General features: G+C 38.1%; 2 protein-coding genes across 2 annotated transcripts; one reads left to right on the forward strand and one right to left on the reverse strand.

Moving 5' to 3' along the window:
• Nucleotides 1–15,943: 15,943 nt before the first annotated feature.
• On the forward strand, nucleotides 15,944–18,750 carry LOC136257598 (uncharacterized). The gene is made up of 4 exons (XM_066050838.1): nucleotides 15,944–16,048; nucleotides 16,135–16,363; nucleotides 16,420–16,473; nucleotides 16,582–18,750. The coding sequence occupies exons 1-4, from the start codon at nucleotides 15,968–15,970 to the stop codon at nucleotides 16,887–16,889; spliced, it is 672 nt and encodes a 223-aa protein (XP_065906910.1). The 5' UTR covers nucleotides 15,944–15,967; the 3' UTR covers nucleotides 16,890–18,750.
• Nucleotides 16,128–18,750, reverse strand: LOC136257595 (uncharacterized). Its single transcript, XM_066050833.1, has 4 exons — nucleotides 18,489–18,750; nucleotides 18,337–18,432; nucleotides 17,321–18,284; nucleotides 16,128–17,270 (listed from the first exon to the last, which is right to left on the reverse strand). The coding sequence occupies exons 1-4, from the start codon at nucleotides 18,557–18,559 to the stop codon at nucleotides 16,983–16,985; spliced, it is 1,419 nt and encodes a 472-aa protein (XP_065906905.1). The 5' UTR covers nucleotides 18,560–18,750; the 3' UTR covers nucleotides 16,128–16,982.
• Nucleotides 18,751–19,328: the final 578 nt, after the last annotated feature.

The raw sequence follows: 19,328 nt of genomic DNA on the forward strand, positions 1-19,328 counted from the left end.
CCCAAACACATGGTCCATCTCAACACCAATGCCATAACAGATTTTGGTCTTGCAGACTGTATAATTTAATGACCAATGCTGTTCTGCTCAGATTGTATAAGTAAGAATCACCAGGAATGTTTGCAGATGGATGGTATCCATTCCAATAACATTAGCATTAGCAATATCTTCATTAGTGGGGTATGATTTTGTATAATGTATTCTTTCCCTAATTTCAGCCCTTACAATTTTAGCTGCAGCACTTACTAAACACTCTGCTTCCTCTACTATGTTTTCTTTCTTTTCCAAATACCATTTGTCATTAATAGTATAACCTGCCATGTTTTTAAAGCACAAAACAGAACCACACCCCTCAACCTCTGCAAAGAATATGCAGCCTTCATAATGTTTGTGCATTTTTTGTTTTAGCCATAAAATAATGTCAAATCCTCCAGAAATTCTCTCATCTTGTCATGCAATTCTGATAGTGTATAGAGCTCAGCATCAGCCTCTGATTCAAGCCACTGCATGATCCAACATGTGGAACCAATGTAACATCCCTCTGTCCTCGGGCCTACCTGGAACACTTTCTATTGATAAAGTGTTTCTTTTATCTAGCAAAAATCGTGAATAACAATTTGCATAGTAATTTGTTTCTGCTGCAACTAAGTCAAAACAGCCATACAGATGTTTTTAGCCTCAGATGCCCATGTATCACCCCTTTTGTCACAACACTCTAGTAGATTATCACACATAGCAAGTGTTGTAACATTGTGTATTTTGTTTCTCTCTGGGTGGCGAGCATCAACTTTAGCTTTTTCCCCACATAGATCTTAACCTTTTGCTTGTGGAAGTTGATCTTCCTCAACACTCCTGCAACAAGTGACCCTTCTTTGGTTGGTGTAATCTCGCAGCTTTTATGTACTAAGACTTTTCCAATAGGACTCTGACTAATACATTCAGCAAGGTGGGAATGAAGCATTCAATGTCCACGTTCTTTACTGAAACTAATAAGGCTCATCAGTAATACCCTTTTCTGTCACTGTGATAGCTTTATCATTTTAAAATCCTTGTTTGCATATGACACAACTTTCAATTGTGCTAATTACTCGTGAAGATCTTCTACTGCAATAAAACTTGATCTACAGTCAAAATATACACAATTTCAAACCAGCTACTAAATTGTAATGCAGTTTACTCGTTGATGATAATGCAAAAATTAAAGATAAATTAATACAAAATTATAGCTAGGTAGAATAATCTAGCAACATGCACTAAGAACTAAAAAAGTGCACAATATTGCCAATTTTGGGAGCTACGCTGCTATACTATTTGGATGATATACCAGAGAACACGCAGTTTTACTAATTCTATAAGCCTGAAATTATTGGTGAAGCTACACGATAAGAGAAATTTTCAGATGGACTGCCCTTCCCACCACCCCAAGCACCTGTGCTGGACAACTATTAGAAGAGACTTAATTACTTTTTCCAGGTTAAACTGTGACATGTCAGCAACACTTATAGTAAAGCTGCTGCCAACCTCCAATGCAAGCTTTAAATGTTAAGATATCTCAGTAGACTCCGAGACCATACTGCATTTTTATGTACTTCAATAATACACTGACTGATGAACAGTATATGACTACATGACAAAATTAGCTACTTTATTACAAGCTCCCTGAGCAGCCCAGATTGGTGGCTTCATTAATAATGGGAGAACAATAGGTGGAACGTGATCCATGTAGACACATTATGACCGTACACATGATGATCAAGTAGGTACCAACACAGTGTGTGAAGTACACATTCAACTAACAACCATCAAAACTGGAGGCGTACTCCCCATAGGAAAATTATCTTCTAAAATTTAAGCAAAAATGTATCTATGCATATAAGGTAGGTTAGAACTTCAGAGCACTTGGTACTCACTATATGGTGCGATATACAATAGCAATTTTATAACAAGTCTATAGTATACACTGGTCTCGTTTAGCTTTAATAAGGATATCATTAATAGCTTAAATTTTAATTATAAGTCTTTCCTCCTATAAAATTACTTTCCCTATATACTCGCTCTATAATAATTATCTTTCCTCTAAAACATGGCAGAGGTGTCTCAACTTTCCAAGCACTGTCGCCCCCTTCTTCCTCTGCAGTGAAGTGAATTACAAAGTAAAAGAATTGAAGATTTCATTTATTTGATGATTTCATTTATTTTACAGAGGCTGCAGAACTCTATGTACAGCTGCTGTCTCCAAGAATGACTTCCTATTTTTAGCTACTTGTATATACAGCATGTGTTTGTTTTTGTGTACTACTCACAAAGGAGCCATGCCATTCACAGGCTTTAGAGGTCTCTATATAGTGGGATAGCATTCACAGAATACACACATAGTTAAGTATATGGATGAGGTACAATTGGTTGAGATCACTTTTATGATGGTATGTATGGCACGGCATAATATTTATTATCTATTTTATGATACATGGGTGATGCTTAATGCATGGTCAGGTGACAATAACTGGTATCCACATGTGCGTAACTATACTAAATGTTATTACAGCAGCTTGAGAACATGGGCTAGTGGCTATATAGGAGGCAGAGACATAAAAGTCCATAGTGTTAATGTATTGGGATATATATAGTATATTATGTTGCTGTTGTATCTGAGTGGCTGTATATAGGACAGAGACTTTAAAGACTTTTTGTCAGCAGCAACTGACTCAATTGAAATACCCATATATGGTATTGTAATTACTGTACACCATTACAGCTCTATGAGCAATTGGTTAGAGCCACTCCCTTGGATATGTGTCTCTCCCAAGGCCTTTCAGTTTGGCAAATTTTAATGCAATTGCAAGAGTGTTACTGGGGGTACAAGATATAGGGATTGCAGGATCATATAATCCTCTGCAGTCAGTTAACAAGTATGCATGTTCATGTCCATCAGTTATGCTATAATTATTATAATGTGGGAAAAAGTTTGTGGCTGTCACAAGTGTAATACAGAGTTTTATACCTTAAAATATAACTTCAGATTTTGGGTTCAATAAACCATCATGACCTTGTTGTATGACCTTGAGAGAGGAGGGCACAAACCCTATGCTCTATTCTTACATGTATTTCTATCCTGTATTTTGTTGTATATGTTCTCTACAATGCCTAAATATGGTCAGCTTATTACAAACCAAAGAATGTATGAGGAAACTAATTAGCTACATAATTGTGTGGGTTGTCAATTTTTAGCTTGGAATGGAATAAGCTGTGGACTTGCAGCAAGTAGCTATCAACAATGAGCTTCACTTTAACATCCTATTTGAACAAATTGAGTATTGCATGAGTAATAGACAAGGTCACTATTTTTGGACCTTAAATGAGCTGCAAAAGACACCATGCAAAGGTCAAATTTGCAATGGTTCCACCTTTCAAATTATATGTCATCAGATGACAGTACTATGTGGAAAGTTTCATGCTATCACAAAGTGCACCGTAGGCTAGCTGCTGTGCTAGTCTACTATGATTGTGATGTGCACTATAGCATTCCAATGCTTATAAGACAAACTAGCCATCATTTTCAGCTAAGAAAATATTCCTTCCTGCTCCAGAAAGATGTTAGCATAAGCTTTAAGAAGGCTTTTGTAGTGACAGATAGCCTGTTGTTGCTGTGAATGGAAAATGACTGCTTGTCCAGAGAAAGTGGCTGATGAGAGACTACCAATTTACTTTGCCTGGTCTTAAACACAGTTGACAACCCTAGCCTAGTAGGTGCAACAATTGCAAGACTCAGCTGAACTAGTTTTAAAATACAAGGATCAAAATGGCTAGAAACTATGCTGTACATGTAGGTAGCCACCATGATTGTGATTGTCACCCAATCCACCGGCATCTTAGATTGATATGATAGAACTTCACATGTTGCAGCAGTAGCAGCAGGATAGCTTATAAGCTATAAGGTTACATTAGGTAGGTCATTGTGTACACAAATAACAGAAACAGGTCAGTGTCCTACATATACCCCCTGTGCATGTACTGTGATTTTTGACCTTTTTTGCTGTCCCTGTAGTGGCCAGGTTTCACTATCATTAATGTTTCACTGTGTGCAGTACATTTCTACTAAAATGTAGAATAGTGCATGATGGTAGTTATGAGACACTTAAATTGTTATTACCTAAAATGGTAATCCTGGTATTTACACTATTAATAGGGAAAGGTGAACCCATGAACTACACTACCCTAAAATTTCAAAACTATCCCTACCATGTGGTGGTGGTCTGTATGAATATTTTTCTGGAACACTGTAGGTGTGTGTATTATGGGACATGTGGAGGTATTATGAGACACTGTGTAAGTTTTCCATTTCATATCTATATATGGAAAGGGTAGCAGGGTCTCTATAGACAGACAGTTAAAACAGATTAGTTGACCATACCATTTACTGCATAGTGAATGGCACAAACTACAAAGACAATCATTGACAGTCTTCCAATATGGTATAACAAATTTAAGGAGCTATATTATCCCCTTGTTGGATTTGTGGTTGACACGTTGCTATATCTATATGATGATCTGAATAGTGTTATCCCAAATCTGCAGGATTTAATGCTCTAAACTTGCTTTAACCTATGCGACCCATATTACCCCCTTGTCCTGTAATACCAGCATCTACTCTATTGGCAATTGAGAGTGTCAATGTAGCTACAACTAATAACCAAAATCAGGGGCGGATCCAGAGTTTGAAGACCAAAAAAAAAAAAAAAAAAAAAAAAAGGTCACAACAATAATAGCTAGTTATCCTTTACCAAATATATCACGTCTGTTATGTAAAATAAAATCCTATTTATAGCTTCATAGGTAAGCTACACTGCCTCATGAACATTGTGACTGCTTTATTAGAGTAATCGACTGCTCTATTAGAGTATCTCAATTTTGTATGCAATTTCTTGAAGGGGGGGGGGGGGGGGGGGGGGGCATTTGCCCCAAATGCCCCATCCTGGATCCGCCATTGAAAATAACTTATAAGCTTTCACTCTTACTATTGGAGTGTATTGAACAATAGTACAGGAGATTTGACAAATTCTAATGTCAAATTTTGTTGGTGTCAAATCCCCACTATGTCTCTGCCCCCTATTGAGGGTTGCCATACAAGATTTGATTATTGTGAGAATAAGAATCTAATGGTATAGACTAGGACCAGCAGGAGTGGGGGTGGGGCTTGACATCGGCAAATGGCAAGAGCTGCGAAGTAGCTTATATGCTAATTTCACATTGTGGACATGGCACAATGTAGCTACACATAATGTATTTTGTGCATGATACAGCAAGAAAGGAATTGAAACTGAAATGAATTTACTTGCATAAAAGTGTGGCTGTTTATGCACAACCTATTATAGTGGCGGGGGACAGGGGCACCCCCTACACTCACACAGAAGATCGAGATACTCTAATAGAGCAGTCAGCCAAATACTCTAATAGAACAGTCAGTCAAATACTGTAATAGAACAGTCACCACATGAACAGTTATTTTTGAGTATGAAAATTTGCATCTGCTGTACCAACCCATGGGCAGACTTAGCTACAGGAATTTGGTCCTTTGTATGACATCATTCTACATGACAATAATTTTATTAGGTTCATAACTACACTCATGTCTGTCACTGTATGGTCTTAGATATTTGCACACTATATACATTAAATATTTCAGTCCTGAAGATACCTTTAGCTGCTGGGGCATATAGCTCCCCAGACCCCTAGCTGCTTTATATAGCTACCTGCTAGCATCCCCCTTGCCAAAACCTGGTGCATGACTTATGTTGTATAAATCAATAGCTATACCAGGCTCAGAGCTTAAAGGTCCATAATCATGCCAAGGGTTTGGTGTGATGTTTAATAAAAAAATTTTTTGCCTCTGAAAAAAGGGGGTTCATCCAAACCATCCAAACCCCCCCTGCTTACGCCCTTGAATCATGTTGGTTATATATTACTATATAGTACTATATAGTCCCAGATGCTTTCTGCACAGTGCTATAATACATAATTATTATTACCATTTAGTACTTAGTTGTATAATGATATTATAAATGACATTGTAAGCGTCTAGCTATGAGAACTAGGTACTTATAATTTGTTTATTGAAAGCATTAATGGTAGAGAACCATTAAGTATGCTGCAGCTGATAATTTGTACCAGCAGCCTGGCAAGACATACATACATACATGCATACATACATGCATACATACATACATACATACATACATACATACATGCATACATACATACATACATACATACATACATACATACATACATACATACATACATACATGCATACATACATACATACATACATACATACATACATACATACATACATACATACATACATACATACATACATACATACATACATGCATACATACATACATGCATACATACATGCATACATACATACATACATACATACATACATACATACATACATACATACATACATCCATGCATACATACATACATGCATACATACATACATACATACATACATGCATACATACATACATACACACATACATACATACATGCATACATACATACATACATACATACATACATGCATACATACATACATCCATACATACATAATAGTTATACGGGCACAATGTGGAGTCTATGAAATTTATAAACCCGAAGGCCCGGGCTGTAGCGCACGAGCGAAGCAAGGGCGCTACTAAGGGCCTGAGGGTTTATAAATTTCATAGACTCCACATTGTGCCCGTATAACTGCTTTAGACTCTATTTCACATTACATTCAGATCACTTACCTCATCCATGGCTGTTTCTGCTGTATGCTCGGCAAAAGCGGCTGGTTTTCTTACGATAATACTAGCGCCATGGCAACTATGCGTCCTCACGTGACTAAATAATCGCGCTCGTTAAATCACTGCACGTGAACAACGCATAGCGATTGGACAAATCCGATTTTGAGCATATGTCATATTGTGCTTAAAGGTGTGGAGTATATTAGAAAACAAGGTGGAGTATATGAGATTTATTACCCACCCAAAACAGCCTAAATAGAGTCTAAATACATACATACATACATACATACATACATACATACATACATACATACATACATACATACATACATACATACATACATACATACATACATACATACATACATACATACATACATACATACATACATACATACATAGGTATGTACGTATATATGTACATACAGCAGTGCAAGCAACAGTGTATATATGAAAAATCTTGTGTGATAGACTGATAGCTAGCCAGTTACTGGGAGAATCCATTAAGGTGCTGAGACAGGGTTGAATTTATAACCTGCAGCTGGCCATGAAGTTTCTTTTCCACAAATATTTGTTGCTTTGAATCGGAGATTAGGGTCAGACTAATATGGCCTGTTTAAGGCCCCAGTAAAAATCTATTGGTATACTTTTCATAATTGCACAGGGTCCCTCTTATTTTCTACCATTTTCCCCTGCCAGTGTGCTCTGTCAGTGTGGTTTGTGGGATAAGGTGGTAGTCAACTAGACATATTTATTTCATCAGATCATTTCATCTATTTAAGAGCATACTGGTAGGGCCAACAGGGACAAGGTGCAGTAAATAAAAGTAGGCCCCTTGCAGTAATTAGCAAATGTGTTTCACTGGGTTCCAAACAGGCCAGGGCATTGATCCAGTTGCCCCCTCCCCTTCTAACCGCTAGGTGGCTGGTAGCATTTTCATAAATTATGGTGAGTAGCTATAGCTGTTCAGTGCATAGCAGATGTACTTTTTGCACAGATTATGATACTAGAGTGTGTAGTCACTTGCCTAAGGGCCCAAGGACACATTGCACATAGTAAATTAATGGCTGAAGACCTTCTATAGAGAATTTATGATTAATTACATTAGTCAGCAAAGGAACACACTACCATATATTCCATTCCACTTCATTCCATTCCACTTCATTCCATTCCACATTCCATGTTGTGTTTACAACATCCCTGTACATGTGTGACACTTAGCTGTTGACACAGCTCCCACGTATACTGAGACTTTATGAGCCCCGCCCATCATTGGCATCCCATCAATTAGTGGCCCCACGTCAAGATGTCTGATAAAGGAGGAAGTTATAGCGGTACTGGAGATAAGGCTGATCTAGACAATCACTCCAACCAGTGTAATCCTAACAACTCCAACCATCAGGGACATACCCCAGGATACTCCGGTACCGGAGACCAGCCGGACCTGGACAATCACTCCAACCAACTCAATCCCAACAATGATCGTCATCAACCAAAGTAGCTCGTGATATGTACTGAACTTTAGATTGATAGTCACGATGACAGAGTAACTTTTGTGCGGTGTTTGAAATTTTAATTTTGTACGAGGTGTAGCTGTTTTCTGTTTTAATACGAGTTGTCATAATTGTATATATTATGAATTGCTGCTGCTGCTGCTGGTGCTGCTGCTGGTGCTGCTGCTGCTGCTGCTGCTGCTGCTGCTGCTGCTGCTGCTGCTGCTGCTGCTGCTGGTGCTGCTGCTGCTGCTGCTGGTGCTGCTGCTGCTGCTGCTGCTGCTGCTGCTGCTGCTGCTGCTGCTGCTGCTGCTGCTGCTGCTGGTGTATAGGTATGCGTGTGCATGTTTAAGTTAGCTAGATTGTAATGATATGATCACACATGAAAATGAAATACTAGCTAGGAACCCAATGCTTCAGTAGGTATTGCATTTGGTGAGAAGTGCTGCACTCAAATATTATTAGAGTTGACAGTAAATTGTATACATGGACAACTATCTCAGTAGAGAATTTATAGCTGGGAACAATTTGTTGAGTTGTGATCTCAGCAGCTATTAAACACTTGAAAAACATTAAATTAGCTAAATCAATTAGCTACAAGACATCTGCTATTCTAACAGATGCATCAATGCAGCATTGTTAAACCAGGCTGGTTTAGAGTGTAGATATAGGTGCCATGAATGCAAAAATCCAGTACAAACTTGTACATGCACAAAGACAGTTAATAAGGTGGTGATCATGATCTTTCAACGTTTACTTGCTCACCAAAAGTTCTCATGAGTTCAATCCAGTTGTCATAGTTAATCATGACGATTATGTATAACAGTGGTATGCATTCAAAGCTTTTTGTATTGTACATAGTATACTAGTGCTAGTTGTGCAATAATGATGGCTTAGAAGTAAGCTGATCCATTCATTCAATTAATAATTGTATATTACTAGTGAAAAGTTTGCTATGGCAGAGTACCAGCTACAGAAAGACTATTCATATACATTAGCTTGCAAGCAAACATGTGCGTGCACACACTTGCACATAACTGAAGGAACCACAACAATTTTGGGGACTTATTGGTCTTAACCATTGTATATACATGGTCACCATGGTAATAACCACAACGTATAATCCCCATGCATGATGCCAGTCATCCTGTTTATACTACTTTACCAAATAAGGGTATATCATGTGACATGATTATAATGCAGACCACGTGTATGTCACATGTACCACTCATGAACTTTTTACCCTAAAAGTAACACTTGTATGACATGATTCATAAAACAGAAACTGTAATACAAAATTGACAGCATTTGTCACATTGTCACTTATCTGTTAGACTGAACCTGGATCAGTGTTCAGTCAAACCTCACAATAAGGAGAGTATCATGTACTGAGCCAGCCAATTGCAACTTGTGGTTATATACCATCATCTAATGATATTAATATATCAGTTGTCATATGCATATTCCCCTGCAAGGATGCAGCAACAACATAATACACTCAAGACAGACCAGCAAACATAGCATCCATATCATATACAAGGAATATAAACAGCGTATCTAACTATGCAAATGGTAAAGTAGAGATAATATATTATAACATTTATAATCGGCAAGTAGCTACAATGAAATGTGATGATTAATACTATGTAATAGAGAGTATACTACAAATTACAGAGTTTTACAGATGTAAACTTTTGACTCACACAGAATTCCTCCTCTATAAATTAGATGTGTATTATTAGTTTAATACAGAGTTTATACATTTCAGTTGTATAAAGAGCAGAGTGATGTGCAATGTCTAAGTTAAGTGGTGGTAGCATACTTCTGCCATTAAATTGCAAAATTAACAGGATCAGTAAAAGAATGGAATGTACAGTGTATTATTGTTCTTTACTGTATAGTGACATGGACTTGATGTCTTGTCAAGTGATGGAAATCAGAGAATATGATCTTAAACTTCACTAGTTCATCAACTGCTATATGCCGACCATACTACAGACATTGTTGGTGTACACAACACCACTTACATTATTGTATGTAGTTGTTACGAGTAACTAGTGTGTATAAACTATATTGCCTATTGTTGCATGCACAACACAAAATAATGTTGTTATGCTGAAGATACTGCATGAATATAGCCACAACATTATTATGTTTTACTTTCTTCTGATTTACCTTGCCAAGTTATTATTTGACAAAAGTCGGGATAACAGCTGTATCATTACTCAGATACTTTATGATTGAGTAGAAGCAAAAAGAAACTAAATCAGTTTAGTTACCAGACTGTAGTGGAATAATCATACCTTTAGCTGTGATATCTTTTTCAGTCAACCTTAATAGCTGTATGGTGAAGTTGTGTACATGTGTATCAACTACAATAGTGAAGTATATTAGAGTTTACTCCTAATATAACTTTAATTCCGTCATTGTTGTTAAAAGAGCTTAGCTCTCACTTGTAATGTATAGCCACCTATGCATGGTAGGGCAAATGTTTTTCTTTCATTCCTGAGTCTGCCCCTATGTACGTATTGTGGGGCTAGTTTATGGTTAATATCTTTTGCCTCTACAGGCCAATTTGTTCCTTTCAATTAGATGAACATGAAGTGGGACAGAACTAACAAACATTATGTCGTAGCTGTGTTTTGGAATAATATATAGTAGCTAGTGTCATTTGATATACCATGCACAGCATGAAACTATTGTGCAGCAATTTTATGTTTTGTCAAACATTAGGTACATGGAGTTTACAAACTGATCAGTGTTATTTGCTGCTAACTGTGTTGACCTGTCCTGACTAGGAAATGCATGCGCATACGCACACGTGTATGCATGATTGCATGCATAATATTTAGAGTTGCTAGTACACTCGCTGAGTATATCAGTAATTAATTTATTATAGACAATGAGTGCTTTCCAGTAATCTGTTCTTAGATGTCCATGCAAAACAGCAGCTCAGGCTGATAGTAACTACAGTTCAATCTTGTCAATTGATAGATAATAACAGACTATGAATTATTATCACACATGCAGGTACAGCTGTGAACCATGAAAACTACTTGTATTGCTATATATATCATTGACAAGTCTGGACTGTAGTTACTATCAGCCTGATATAGATTACCATATATAGCCAGAAAGTTTAGCTGGAGGAAAGTTGGGGAATTTGGTGAGCAAGTGATGTTTAGCCAAACCAAATTGTTTGTCCAAGACAAATCTGTATTAGCTATTAACAAATTTGCCAAACTTTTCAGGGGTGGATCTAGAAATTTTCAGAGGGGGTTTCTGGTTCCAACTTCAGCCTAGCTGCAAGTTGAAGACTAAAAAAAAAAAAAAAAGTCACTACGTGGTTTTGAACGCTGTGAAGGTGATTTCAAAGGCAAAAGTATAAAGTTTAGCCAATAGAAAATGCTATAATATAATACAGTATGTATAATAACTCTTTGTAATTTTTATCACCCAGACGAATCGCAGGGGCGCGCACTATTTCAGAGGGGGTTTCTGGAAACCCCAGAAACTCCCCTAAAACCGCCCCTGCTTTTTTCTCACCATGAGAAATTCTAATGCGGCAAATTTGCCACCAAACTTTCTTCCCACCAAACTTTCCACCTGTATGGTGGTAAGTCATGCAAAAAGGGAAGGTCACCAGCTGTCTTCTAAGTCATGAAAATGCCTTTTATAGTGGCAGAAGATGTGTGGTAATAATGAAATGAACTGTTTGTATGCACGGGTGAGAGAGAGAGAGAGAGAGAGAGAGGAGAGAGAGAGAGAGAGAGAGAGAGAGAGAGAGAGAGAGAGAGAGAGAGAGAGAGAGAGAGAGAGAGAGAACAGTAAAATATACTGCATGTGATGAATTGTGCAGAAGGCAGAAAGACTCTGGCAATGAATAAGCAACAATAGACTATTTAAAACTCCACACACATTTGTAAAAAGGAAGCATACACATGCATGCACCTACCAGCACATAACTACAGTATTAGGAACCACAACAATTAGATGACTTCACTTTCCCAACCACAGTGTTATAACCATGGTGATAGGCACAAATATTCATTTTTTGTCATGTTCATTCTGTTTATGCTACTTTGCCAAATATGGGTATAATGATTAGGCACCAGCCTATTATGCCAGCATAATTTTGAGCATAATAGGTGCCTGAAAGCATCAAGCATAATGTAGCACAATAAGCAAAATAATTATGTCATACTGTAAGCAAAAATGCACGCCACTGAAAAAGGTGGACAGAACAGTTGATGCCACAGTGGAGTATACTTATTTGACATGATTATTATTATAGTTTACAATGCAGCTAAATCCTTAATGCACAACGAGCGTTAACTTTTACATTTAACCAATTGTTCATAAGCAAAAGTTCATCATTATCCATTGGAAAGTAACAAAACATGGGAACTGCAGAAAATTTTGAGCTTAATTATGAGCATAATAGGCAAAAATTTTGAGAACTGCAGCATAGCATAATAAGCAAAATTAAAAGCATAATAGGCTGGTGCCTAATAATGATCATGTGATTGTTACATAAGCATTATCAAGTCAGTATACAGTTGTGTATATGCAAGTATTTACATGTGCACCTTGTGTGGTTGTGCATCTTGAGCCTATGTACAAAGCATCTGTATAAAAAGTCACTGTTACTGTATATGTCAAAATTTTCTAGGGACGTAATTTTCACGGATTTTGTGGTTGTTTGGCTTTCCGCAAAATTTCTTCTTCAAAAATTAACAATTACTAGGGTTGACTATATGCTTTCTAATAGATAACTTCAGTGAAAGATGACTGATCCTCGGAAATAAATCCACTAAAACCCTGAAATTTGTTGATCCGCAGACATTACATATAGCTACCTCAAAAATACAATATATGGTTGTCAGTCAGGATAATACTGGATGTCCATCAGTTAAATGGTATAACAGTCAGATCATTATCATATTGTGAAGCACATGTCCTAAGACAGTCAACTTGTACACACCATCTATAGCAATAAAAATTACAATCAATGTCATATCAATCCCCCTCCCCCCCCCCCCCCCCCCCCTCGATACAACATAAACACCATGGCACATGTCGTGCACTGTATGTTTTCTATCAATAATTATCAAGCATAATAACTACCAATTCCATGCATTGTTACATGCGTCACATAAACAGTAATAAATACTAGCAAGAGTCCATAATAAAGAAGAGAGTGTCTAACTTCAATATGACCTATCAAAAATGACCCCGTTTAGTAGCTCCGTATGTTATAGTTTATTCACGCATATCGCAGACGTGTTAAATAAGCCTTATCGACACCTCACCTTCTAGCTCTTCAATACAGCCGCCTGAAGCCGCATTGAATCACGTGCGCTTTGCTGAATAGCATGGTTTTGATTGTGGGTTTCTCAAATTGAAAGCGTGGCGTATGGAACATGGGGACACTCCTACTCGCTTGCAGTCTCGAAAGCGAATTTGTCGCCCGTCAAGGGAAGAGTCACTCCCAAAACGATCTTGCCACTCTTCGACTGAATCATCAACTGGTTGGTTATTTGACGAATGTGACCTGGCTTCAGACGATAGTTACTGTGAAGAATGGGACACAGCATTGATGGAAGGAAATCACAGTGAGCCGTTGGTGATGCCAATCGAGCCAGAGGCAATGTCATCATCAAGTTTTGTTGCTGCTTATAATGATCAGCTTCTGTTATCTAGAGCACTTGATGAATCATCTGTACCTAGGTCAACATCCCTACCTCCAGTGATTCCACCTGTAACTACTACGTGCATAGAGCAGAAAGAGTTTTTGCAAAGTATCATTGACAGCATAGCTGGTAAATTCCCAGAACTAGTGTTTACATTAAGATACAATGGCCTGGACAGCACCAACCCCGTGTTAGAAATATCACAGAGGGCGGTGTTTAATCACCCCCCACTTGGATTGACCCCTCGAGTGTGTGTTACCATTCAGAATAAGCACTACAAAGTTCATGTTATGATGAGACCATGGAGTGAAGGAGAGATAAAATCAATTAATGACGTAGAAGAACTTTGTGATTTATTTTGCAGGAGATCTCTGTACAAATTCTGTCCTGGAATTGATCCTGTGCATTATGAGAATCAGTACCACAAAACAATTCGATTTCATATCAAAAGTGTTCGGCAGTCAGAATTTCCATTTTCACGAGTAGATTCTGTGAATTGCAAACTCTGGTTTTTACCTGCATCAAACTGTAAGGTAGCAGAGAAAGATGCTAGTGAAATGAAATGTCCTCCTTGCAAACGTTTGGTCCATGACCTAAACCTCCAAAGAAAACGTACCCTGGAAGAAAGCCCAAGCAGAAGGATAAAAAGGCAATGTCCCTCTTCAAGAGCACGCCTGCAGTATATGTCACCTGCCAGCAAGCAAACACGTAAACGGTATGCTCAATATCAACGATCCAGTAACATTCGGAACTTACGAAGGCTAGAGGATAGTGAGGTTGTGCTCAGTGATGAACAGAATGTGGAGATGTGTGCAGTAATGGAAGCAACACAAGCTGAAGATTTGGATAAGCTGTACCAGGAAGGAGACCAGCATGGAGTAGGAAGTCTAATGAAGACATTGTGGTTGACAGATAAAGATCGCCAGCAAAAGCAGTTTTTCTCAGATCAGGAAAAGAATAGTAAGTGATATTTTTTTGTTTTGCATTACTTTTGTCTACTCTTTTCTTTCAGCTAACGGAGGTCGTGGGAACAGGTGGAACATGATTACTATCCGTATGGGTAAGTGAATTATTATACCGTATTATTGCTTTCACACTGTTTGTTCCTGTAGCCCTAGCTATTTATACTCGTAGCCCTGCAGCCTACAAAGCTCTGCAAAGTTTTGATATTTTAAAATTACCATCAAAATCCACCATGCAAGCATTCACTGGAGCTTTCATGCATGCTCCAGGAGCAAGTAACGTTTGCATCATTAAGCAAGTGGCCCAGTATGTTTTATTTAAAGAAGACTGTCGAAAGAATGGACGACAAGAGCCACAATCAGATGGAGCCTTGATATTTGATGAGGTCAAGGTGGCCTGTCAGTTAATGTGGAACTCCCGCAACCACCAACTAATGGGGTTGGCAATGACATCGAAGGACATGGCATCTTTGAGCGATGTTTACCGCATTCTAAAAGATCCTGAAGCCAGCCAAACATCTTATATTCTACAATTTATTTGGAGAGACCTTACCAGCAGCTATGACATAGTGGGTCCTTACTATACATCTGCTGCCTCAGTGGAAGCCACTTTTGTAGTGGCTTGTTTGTTTGAAACCATCAAGCTTTTTCAACATCATGGTCTGAAGACAAGTTTGTTGGTCTGTGATGGAGGATCTGCAAATATTGCTACAATTAAAGCAAGTCATTACTGCCATGGGGCGTATTCGATCAAAGAGGATGGGAATGACAGATATGAGGTAGAGCCATGGATGATTAACCCTTTTAATCCTCCAAACAAGATTTTCTGGTTGATTTGTCCATCACACCAGGTAACTGTAATATGATGGTTGTGTTAAGTAATTGCTCTATTTCATAGTTGAAGAATATGGTCAATGCACTGTTTTCATCCAAGGAAGGAGGGACGAAACAGTTTAGACGGGGAGACTCTACAGAGTTTGGATGGAAAGCAGTCACTGCTACGGGTACACAATGGTCAGGCAAGAATGGTACCAAGATTGAGGGAGGCTCATTGTTTACGTGACTCATGGACAAAACTGAATGTATTGCCAGCTAAAATTATGCAGGTAAATTTGAGGTTGTATTTAAAAATAGAAATGTTATGTGACTTATACAACCTTGTATTGTGTTTATGTACCACTTGTTTATACAGCAGGAGCAAGTCCTTGGTGAACTATTTTGGTACGTGAATCAGAATCCTCCACCAAACGATGCAGCAAAAGCGCAGGAGACTTTTGCCTACCTAGAAGCTTGCAGTTTCATTTTTGAACAGGGATTATTGTCACACGATCAGATCAAAAGCTTAGATAGCAAGGTCCTTCAGAACATTACAAAGGGGTATGATTATTTTTCTGGATGGTTAACTTCTATCCTAAAGAAAGGTACTGCCATACTATGGTATTATATAGGTACTGAACCACATTGTACTTGTTATTAGATCCTCAATATCCTCATACATCATCTACCCAGCGGTCATTCCTCTCTTGGCAAAGTAAGTTTGTTTACCATAAACAATAACTGTACAAGTGTCAAGCTGTTTAGATTTAGCCGTATAATTATTTATATGACTGACAATCATTTGTATAATCTTGTTTAACAGCATGGGACCTACTACGAATCGATGTATATGGATTTCAAGCATTCTCCAAGTGGTTTCTATCAACGTATCCTACATATTTTATCTCTCCAATTCGCCTGTCAGGATCAGCTGTGGAAAGCTTGTTTAGCCAATACAAGTTTACTGCTGGTGGAAAATTGGACTCGGTGAATTATACTACTGCTCGAGCTGCTCACCTAATCAAGCAATGTGCTGCTACACATCACAGCGGTGTCAACTACAGGGATGAACAGCTAAGTCTAGTACAAATTCCTCTGGAGAAGAAGTCGTACAATAAAAAATCTGTGTAATTTTTTAATCACATTGTTTGTATTATAATGAATGAAAATTACTTCTTACAACAAAAAATCAGTGTAATTTTAAATCACATTGTTTGTTAAAAATCACTTCTTACTTCCTAGCTTAGTTTCTAATTTGGCATGATGAGCTAAAAGCGTAGGTCTTAAATTTATGTCAACTGTTGATGCCAAGCCTTTCTTTGTTGCCAGCTGTTGCTTTGTTGCTGACAAGAATTCTTGAATTCTTGTATTACAGATTTTCCTTGTAAATGTTTCAAATACATTCCTAATGGCATCTTCTGAATAGATCGTTATGTTTGGTGACTTTGAAGCCAGTATCTCTTTGAATGTATCGAAGAATTTTGTCTCTTCCTGAATTCTTTCATGTGTTATCTAGAAGGAAGACAGTTATTTAAATTGATCACAACAAAGAGTAAGCTAACCTTAATTAAATTGTCCCCTTCTTGGTGTAGCCAATCAGGATTCACAGTTTCTTTGACTGCAGTATCCACTTGTCTCAAAAATGGTATAAATGTAGGATCAGGGGAGTACATGTATCCTTGGTCACGGTACTTGAGGTAACTTGGCATACTGACTTTATCCTTGGAATTCATACAGTGCAAAATCGATATCTCCTGGGATAAAATATTCCTTTGATCATCTTTGCAATGCTTCATTTCTTTGTAATGAAGATGGAGCAAGTCTGATATAGCTGCACCACCAAAACGAAAATACACATCATCTCCATCAGCTACCTGTGTTGTACTTTTATTACTGGAACTTGTGGTACTGGAATTATTACTCTGAAAATGGTTAACATGACCCAGTAAGCAGTGGTACAATGCTGATGATATGGTCATCATCACAGGATTACTCACTGGGACAGGCACATCATTTTCTTCACAGAATCTTAGCCACATTGTTCGAGATTCGTCAATCTGATAACCAACTGGATCAGGTAGTCCAATTTCTAACATGGTGTGCTGGCTGGCTAATAAGAAGGCACTGCAGTACTTCTGCCACTGAAACTGGAAACGCAAAAAGGATTCAGGCCCCTTTTTACACTCTTTATACAGACCAACAAAACACAGTCGATGGCTCACGATTATATCCTTAAGGGGCTGCTCTGTATCATGGAGCTTGACAGTGATTTTCTTCAACTTTTCAGAAAATAGCTGTTCATCAAATTTGACATAAACCTCACTTAGAAGTACAGAAAGATCAACTGACTCTAAAGATGCCAGCATCTCATTTCTCTCTCTCTGGTTCATTACTTTCGACTTTTTTTTCTTTGGTGGTGGTAAGCAGCTTTCTGGTGTCTGTGACGGCTCTTTATTGGCTGGAACTGCTCGTTTTCCTCGGCCCTTTCCTTTCTTCTCTGCAGTTGGTTTGGAGCCATCTCGCGTTCTAGAAAAGCTATAGTATAATTACGCGTCAATGTTCAGACTTTAGTTACTACCTGTTCTCCTTAGTCATCCCTCGTTTCTGCCTTACAGTAGCTGCTTCTAGCTCAAGTTCCAGCGGACATTCACTCTCGGAATTTCGGCTTGCCACGCTACAAGAACGGGGCTTACGTTGAGAATTAAGCCTTATAACGCTTTAAAAACTTACCCCTTGTGAATCTTATCTTTACCTGCTGCTTTACTCCTGGTAGTTCTTTTCACACTTTCAGCAGTCGCCATGCCGCCTTGCTAGCTGTTAAAAGTATCGCACGTGACGGCGCAGATCGCTCAATTCATTAGGGCTCGCGCGTGGCAAATTAACGCTAATCAACAATTCTTTAAGGGAAGCCAATTCACCTTACTTTACTTAACGGGGTCATTTTTGATGGGTTATATTGAAGTTAGACACTCTCTTCTTTATTATGGACTCTTGGTACCAACTATAAAGACTATTCACAAATTCCATCCATGCAAGTAAACGTGTATGCACACAACTGAAGGAGCCACAACAATTTGGGGACTTATTGGTTCTAACCATTGTATATACATGGTCACCATGGTAATAGCCACAAGTATTCAATCCCTGTGATGTTAACCATCCTGTTTATACTACTTACCAAATAAGGGTATTACATGATCATGTGATAATCTATAGACCACAGGCCATGCATGTCACATGTACCCCACTCGTGAACTTTTTACCCTAAAAGTAACACTTGTATGGCATGATTCATCACACACACATTATAGTATAGTATAACATCAACAGCTTCTGTCACACATCAGTGTTGTACTATAGCAGTCAGTGTAAGGAATATCTGCCAGACTGGATGTTCATCAGCTTTCTATATCAACAGTCAAATCTCACAACATGTCCTGAGCCAGCCAACTTGTGTTATTACTGTATACTATCATCTAATAAAAAATATCAGTTATTATAATTATTATTGTCTCCCCCCTCAAGCATGCAACAACAACATGTATACTCAGGACAGAGTATGTTAGACAA

The sequence above is a fragment of the Dysidea avara genome, chromosome 6, assembly GCF_963678975.1.
Source record: "Dysidea avara chromosome 6, odDysAvar1.4, whole genome shotgun sequence".
Taxonomy (NCBI): domain Eukaryota; kingdom Metazoa; phylum Porifera; class Demospongiae; order Dictyoceratida; family Dysideidae; genus Dysidea; species Dysidea avara.